Source organism: Euwallacea fornicatus, chromosome 28 (assembly GCF_040115645.1).
Source record: "Euwallacea fornicatus isolate EFF26 chromosome 28, ASM4011564v1, whole genome shotgun sequence".
Classification (NCBI taxonomy): Eukaryota; Metazoa; Arthropoda; class Insecta; order Coleoptera; family Curculionidae; genus Euwallacea; species Euwallacea fornicatus.
This window is the reverse complement of record NC_089568.1, coordinates 848,979-856,986: the sequence shown is the minus strand read 5'-3', so window position 1 is coordinate 856,986 and position 8,008 is coordinate 848,979. Positions and strand designations below refer to the sequence as shown.

At 38.6% G+C, this 8,008-nt stretch overlaps 1 protein-coding gene across 1 annotated transcript; it reads right to left on the bottom strand.

The window, feature by feature from the left end:
* Positions 1–3,304: 3,304 nt before the first annotated feature.
* LOC136347345 (L-dopachrome tautomerase yellow-f2-like) lies at positions 3,305–7,476 on the bottom strand. Its single transcript, XM_066297253.1, has 6 exons — positions 7,195–7,476; positions 6,271–6,494; positions 5,042–5,314; positions 4,133–4,306; positions 3,784–4,073; positions 3,305–3,713 (listed from the first exon to the last, which is right to left on the bottom strand). The coding sequence occupies exons 1-6, from the start codon at positions 7,338–7,340 to the stop codon at positions 3,369–3,371; spliced, it is 1,452 nt and encodes a 483-aa protein (XP_066153350.1). The 5' UTR covers positions 7,341–7,476; the 3' UTR covers positions 3,305–3,368.
* Positions 7,477–8,008: the final 532 nt, after the last annotated feature.

The window sequence follows — 8,008 nt, the reverse complement described above, 5'->3', positions numbered from 1 at the left end:
GGCAAAAAAGTCGAAGCTTACAGCATGTTGCCGCGTTTTTCTTACAATATACGATGACTTTATTAAACCATTAAGGTCTTCCCCGATCGAACAATCCCAATATTTGTCCGAATCAACGGTCTGACATTTGACAACGAGGCAAGCAGTAAACCCGTTCATTACCCCCTTGAGTCAATATTGACATTTAAATCTCGGGAATTACGTCCTTTCCTGCTTGTTGCCTGTCTCGTTCTTCGTCTGGGTTAACACCTTTGGCTTTATATTCGTACTAGATATACATATTTAGAATACAATAGAGATTCGATTTTGAGCTCGATTTCGCTTATTAATTCCATTTGAAACGCGCCCTAAAAATGCTTAGTCTCCAAAATTAATAAAATAAAAAACATATTTTTAGTCAAAATTGCTCTTCTGTCCGCATCAATAAAGCATTAAAATGGACCCAAAAATGAACAGAGCCCCCGAATAAAATATTTAAAAGACCCAACATTTGAAGTTGTGTGACGTTGATGAATAACTTTTCACTTAGTCACGCCATCTGGTAGATAAAAGCACTTGAACGGTCTAATTATACCCCAATTAAAACATAATAAAAAGACAGCAAGGTTTTGGACGCGCGCTTAACCCTTTACCATCTGTCTTTGGGTCGTTTAAAGGGATTGAAGGGTTGTTAACACAGCAAATTTGAAAAAATGGCCCTTTAAAAAATATACTCCCTTGGCACTCACAGGCATGTGTTGGAAGGGATCGGGTTGGGTTTCGTTAACTCATATTTAGAGAGAGGTTTGGTCGGATGTGCAACCAAGAACATGCAAACCAACAATAAAACAAACACCAACGGGCATGCTTCGTTTGTTCGGGGGCCAGTTAATTTTTATAACTCAATTTTAAAAACTAAAAAACGCATTTTCTGGTTGGTCGAACGCAGTAGGAGATTTCACATCGGTTTCAACTTCCTGTAATAAAGCATTTTTAAAATCGTCTGCAGTTGCACTCCGCGAGGTTAATTATGAAACATACGGTAAACTTCGAATTCCGTTGATTTTCGGTGAATTAACACATATTCTTATGTTACTTATACCTAGAGTTTGCGCCATATCTCCACGCCATATCGTAAAATGGCGTCGAAATTAATGCAATCAGTTTTAATTAACAGCGCAGAAAAGTTAAAATTTGCAATGAATATAAATCTTTGTGTTCGGCCATTCGGGGATTTAGTGTGGAACGCATGATAAAACTGTACCTAACCCGAGTTTTACACGCTAATGAGGGCGGCCTGGCCAGTTACCCACCGCAGGGGATGGATCGACCCCCATACCACATTTTTCGGGGAACATTCGACGAGAACCGAGACATAGAAATTTCGTAATGCGAATACAGAGGCTGAAGTTAGTCAGAATAGTTGAACGACAGGATATAGGGATCGAATATACGCATATTATAGGGTGGGTATGTGAGGCTTTTATCCCTAATGGTCGAATTTGCGTTACTAGCGACGCGATTCAAAAATTTCAATTTTTTTTTTTCAAAAAAAGATTTAAAATTTTCTCAGTTTCGGCATCGTTCGCACAATTTTATACCTCGAATTCTGCAAATATGTACATCACGTGGCAAGACGCATCGCAGAGTACCAATACCAATTAAGGAAGGTCGTTTTTCCGCGCCCTCACTAAAAAAGGTGTTTTTTGAATGCAGCTATGTAACTAAGTAATTAAGGGACAGTACTGAAATGTGCTGTTTTGCTGGCAGCTTGAAGTGCCTTGCTAAATAAATTTTCGATAGCACAATGTTCATCGTTATCTACGCCAATTATCCTTCACGACTGAATTTAAGTGATACATTGAAACGTTTTTTCAGATAGAGAAATTGGGCAAAATGTGCCTCCTTTCTGGTTAGCCGTAAAATCATTTTCGGTACACCTCAAAATCGTAAAGAAGGAGTGAAGGTGCGTTTCACCGACTTAATATCAGAACTGAAAACTATCATAATTTCCTTGCCATAACCCATCAAAATGCCGATTCAGAAAAATTTCATTGGTGAGTGTGAGTTTCGGTATACATATCTGCTTATACTCAACGCAAATGCATGCGGTCCTTTATTTGTTATGTGCGCAAGAAGAGTAGTCCTATTGTTTGCACATGAGACCGCCATAAATTAGTACCTTAATGACGTCATTTCGGAGCCAAAGATGCGCACTCGGAACATGTCCTGGCGACGTTATTTTCGTGGAATTCGCAGCTATAGATCAATTTCTAATTTGCCAAAAAACTCGGATGAAAGCGTAAGACACAACACTCGATCGACTTCTTCTAGGTCGTTGCACAGGGTATTGCATTAAAATCTAAAATTGCATCGAAAAAGGAAGCTTTTTACTTATCAATCGCTTAATTCTGGCATTTTCTGCCTTGGCGAGCGCTTAAACTTTGCAAATATGCACGAATCGCACAGTTGTCGGCATTTGATTAACCTTTAACCCTTACCCTGAAATGGGTTTTCTGTGCTACTACTGCGGGTATGTGACGCTATGGTGGGCATTTTTTATTTTCATTATTTTATTCGAAAAACAATATATCGATTTACTTTTTATTTAAATATAAATCTGTCAAAGACCAAGTAAAGAAGTTTACAAAAAAAATTAAAAAAAAACAACAAAAAAAATAAAAACAACAAAAAAACGCACTTCCAAAAATTAATAGTAAAAGAGACTATCAACGCAATATGCCCAAGAAGGTGATCACAATTCGCGGGGAAACGGTAGCGAGTTGGTCACAGAAGGATTATATTAACAGAATGTGAGAAATTTAGGTCTAAGTATGCGGATGTGAAAATAGCCAGACATAAGAATTAAGCCAAACTGGGTGTGTGCCTCCCTGTATACAGTTCTTAAATACTTTATTAATTCTTACGTTGTAAATGTGATAATCGAGCACATAGAAATCATATAGCGGTTCTTATGAAGTTTCTCTTCCCGTTTCCTTCTCGAATAGAGAACGGTCACTTGTCGCTACTCTCCAAGCTGGAAATAATCATCGCTTTCACAAGGGGTTTCCTGATTCTATGTGCATATATACCCAGTGTCGGTTTGTTGGCCACCTAATCAATAGTGACCCTCCAAATTTCTGAACGTCTAAGTCTAACAATCCAAACTCATTGGCTTTATCCCTTAGTTAAGCTGCCATGGACGTATGTGGGTGCTTGATTCATATGCACATTTGCGCGTATGTGCTTCACAAAAGAGGGTTAAGGGTTTAATGATCGCGATTAAAAATTGTTTTGCATGCGTATTATAATAAAAATTACTCGGTAAATTAAGACAAATTTATCTCCAGCAAACGCATACTATAATTATTCTTCTACATTGAAATTAATTAATACGATACAGATTGCCTATTCTGGCATTTGGTCCCCTCGATGGCACTTCTAACATCGTTCGCCCACACCCTAAAGTTGATTATGTCATAATTCAAGCGGCCATACAGGAACTCAGGCATAGTATTGGTCAGAACGTAAACCTTATCACCGGACACTTTGACGTCTGATGGGTAGATCATGTTTTCATCATTCTTTTGGACAATTGAGAGGGTCGACAAATCGTTGTTAACGTTCCAGCAACCGACAGCATTTTGGTTCACTAAGCCTAGGAACATGGTTCCGGTGGGCTTGTGAATGTCGGCAGTGGCAGTTTGTGAGTTCGGACCCCTATCACCAATCACCTGCAGGAAATTATATAAAAATATGTACAATCACGAACTTGAACTGTATTTAGAAGTTAAATAAACTTACAACGAAATCATTCTCGTGAAAGCTTCTTGTGGCCAATGTCTGGTTCCTCAAAATCCTTGTGGAGACCTTATACATGTGGGTTCCTGCCATGGCATGGAAATACATATCCCTGAATCCATCTGATTTGATATCGCTCAATTCCACACTAAAGACTCCGTCGTTCCATTGAAAAGAATGGCCAGCTATATTGAAATTTCCTGCCAGTGGTTCCAGGAAGAAATAGTTGTGAGTTACCCTCCAAGCTCGGTTTTCACGTAAACTGAAGACTATCAAACCGTAACCTGCCAAATCTAAATTGAAAAGCAGATTTTTTTAGTAAGTTTTTTGTGTGTAAGATATGGCGAGGCACCTGGAAAATATGCAAAAGCGTCTCCGCATGAGCCCTTGGGGGTGTCGACGGTAAGACTGGCCAAGACAGTGGCTGGGGTTAGTACATTTTCTGGTAAGGTGAATCTATGCAGGATTTGGTCATTTTGGAGGTTGATTATTACTAATTGATGAGGTTTCACAATGGTCCTGTTTCCTAAAATAGGAAACACTTAATGTATCTTTCACTTTTTCTTTCGCTGAAATTTATTGCAATTGTGCCACTTCGGTGTCCTTTATAATGTACGATTAAAAACGAGTGTAAGTGTAATTTCACGTTAGATGAAATGAGGCTAGACACGTGGGCGCTTTTGAAAAGCTAACGATTCAACCGTGAACTTTATCAAGCTTCGCTTATTACTAATATCTAGCCGAGAAGAGAGCGTTTCCTTGAAAAATTCTCTTTTCCGTTTGCAGTAAAATTTCATTAACGTGTTAATAAACAAGCAAACGTCTCGCAAAATCTATTAATAATTACACACACACCCAGATCATGTGACATTAATTAACATTCTCGTGTAGGTCGCTAAGAACATTGAAGGTGCTTATTCCACTGAACTCGATTGCATACATCATTGGATACCGTTTTTTTGAATAACACCTATACATATAATAAAGTAGATCAATGTCAATGCCAAGAGTCCGTTACATTGTAATTCCGAGATATTCGAATTTACTATAGGCGGTAAACATTTGTAAAGCAATAGCTTTTACGCACCGAGCGAACAAAGTGTTTGTTAACGCACGAGCCGCAGGCGAGGGAGGCAATTACGCAAATGGGTAAGAAACTTTTTCACGAGTTATATACACCATTTTTCACTCGACCAAACACCATATATCCCAGGATGTGGTAGCGTAGGATAAAAACCTAAATTATTAGAAGGAATCTTACCTAAAGTTTCCACTATTCCCGTATCTACAAACCACATTCGATCACATACATCGATAGCAATCCTGTAAACAGATACAAAGTTGTCTAGAGACCCACTGGTGTCTGGATATAAGTTTATGTCCCAGCTAGGATATGGGATCAACGGTACGTTTTGGCGTTTTTCACTGCCCAGTGGGACGTAATTGAGGGTGGATGGTACTCCCAGCCGCCTCCTAGGTACCGTAATAAACAACTTGTCTTTCCAGACGTTTGCACCCATGGGAATATTGGTTTCTAATAAAAATGTGACGAGTAAACCTTTATGGCAAATAAAAAATTCTGTTGAGTAATGAATGCCCTCTGTGTTTGATCATTCCACAGCATCCTAAATTAAAAGTTATTGTAATTTTTAATGAGCTTCGACCTGTTTCAGGCATGATGCAGTTGATACCACGAAAGATTGGAGAATTCTATAGGGTGTCGTTCAATAAATGTTCGATATTTCACACAGAGATTTTTCAAAGAATTTCAAAACGAAAAGTTCGTATAAACTCCTCCTAGTGCCCTAGGCCGTTTAGTTTTCAAACGCGGGGCATCGGAGTTGGGAAAATAAGTCTCATATTCTTTGATATGTTGAAATTCCTTTCAGCTAATTTCATGAAATTTCGCATCCGGCGGTTTTTTGGGATGGAAAATTCAATTTTGCTAACGATTTAATTGTATGTTATAGAGGTCGCCACAAACGACCATTAGGACACTTTTAAACAACTGAAATTTTTTCGTTCCACCCTGTATGCCACCTTCGAGTAGAGAAATCTGTTTTCTATCTCGTGTGTTTAAAACAGGTATAACCCATTGCCGTCGCTAGAAGCGACGATTTCCGAGAAAAACGCGTCTAAAGCTAATCGCGCATCCTAATTATCCAAAATTGCTAAGATAATTAGTTTTAATGGTCACTTGTGGCATCGCTGACAAATTTCGTCTCCTAAAAAGCTATGGATACGAAATTTTTATTATCAGATAGATAGACATTTTTCCAACTTTGACACCCCGTATCTTGAAAACTGAACCAGCTAAAATTCATATTCATAAGAATTTTCCGTTTTAAAACTACTTGAAAAATGACCCCGTGAAAAATCGGACCCTTACAAAATAACACCCTGCAGTAACAGGAATGTTCGTAACAATGCGACCACTTTAGAGGTGAAACTTTTACTACGAAATTGACGAAATCGCAAATCGTCATTTACCATATCGATAATCTATTGTTCCATACGAGACATTATCCTGGCTATTTTGGACGTTTCCACTGCTTGTAGAGTTTCTTCTAGGACCACTAGAAGGAGCTCGGGTATTTGCGCTTGCAATGTTCGTGTCCTCTTCGAAGAAAATTGCATCTCCTCCAGTGCCTGGTAATCTGATACTCGGTCTAGGTTTGCCTTTGTCGACGAAGTATTTGCCTTGTTTGTATAATCTATTATGTGTTTTAAAAAATAAATCAATTACTCAACAACAATGGTGCGAAATTATTAGAGCCCAAGTTTAGGTTGTGATATGTCAAAGCACATGTAAACGCGCATTTACAACAGCAATTCAGACCAAAGCTCAAATTGAGTAGAAATTAAATTTGGGTTCAGGGTGCAAAAAGCTGCTATTCAAAATCGTTAATTTTTCAACCCTCCCTTATGATAGCTGCAGCTAGTTCGCAACTGTAATTGCAGTATCAGTTAGTGGCATTGATCGATATTTCTGAAGATGAAATTTTTCAAAAATGATCACATGCTCTTCTGCAATCACCTTAAATCTAGGAAACGCCTCATTCAAGCATTGCCTTCGAGCATGTAAACATAATGATTCCTTGCTGGTCGAAGAGGGGCATCATTGCAATTTATGGACTTAGCATAGTGCTGGGAATGGAGCATGAAATGTGACTTCACTTTTACCTATTTCAATTAAGAAATACTGCGAACATAAATATTCATTGAAATAAAATGCTTTTTTTTTAAATAAAATTTTGAAATCACGCTGCTAAAAATTGCAAAATAACATGCAAAAAGATGTAATCGAATTAATGAATTGGAGATATCATATGTTTTATAATTGCTGTTGCTATCACACAGATACACACCGAAATCACCGTTGATGACCCCAACCCTTCGTTTATCAACACTTACTGGAAAGCAGCTCGTGACCTCAGCTGGTTATCTTCGGGCCCCTGATAAGAGATCCTCGACCAGCCGAATTCCTCTTTCAAACCCTTGCCTGACACCAGTATCACAGAAAGTGCCATAAACAAACAACAACAGACCACGTTAGTCATTTTATTACCGATCTGTTGGCGCAACACTCTGCTAATAAGAATTCAACATTAACGAACACCGGGCATGCAAGAAGTTATCTTTTAAGCAGCTGACATTCAACTAAAGAAAGATCTTGATCTATGCACAAACAAACACGGTTGTTTACGTTTTATCGTTGATTTTATAAGGCTCATTCCTACTAGTTTTATTTCTATATGTCTCCAGGCAAACCAAACCTGCCTGTAAGGTAGTGGCGGCAGCAGGAACTATATTTGATATGTAAAGTTAACTCAAATGCTTTGAATATATAGTGTCTTCTTTCGCGGAAGTAAAAGACGAGATAAAGGGGATCTCAATAAAGAACAACAAATTGGGAAATCCCTCGGCTAAAGTGCCAAATATATGGCCTGTATAGGTCGGGAACGATCCCAGTTCTGGATCTATGCCGGCGCGATTTCTGGTAAGCCAAAAGTCAGGATCAAGATTGGGCTGACGATATACGAGCAGATTTCGCAGACGATGCACTGCCGATATTCCCGAAGGAGGAGCAGGTTTATCGGGACATTTTATGGCATTCGGATGTGCACGCTTAACTATTCTTCTGACTTATTTTTTAAATGAAAAATAACAAAACAGATGCAAAAAAGAGAATATTTTCCGCTTGAAGGTACCCGCACAACTAACCAGC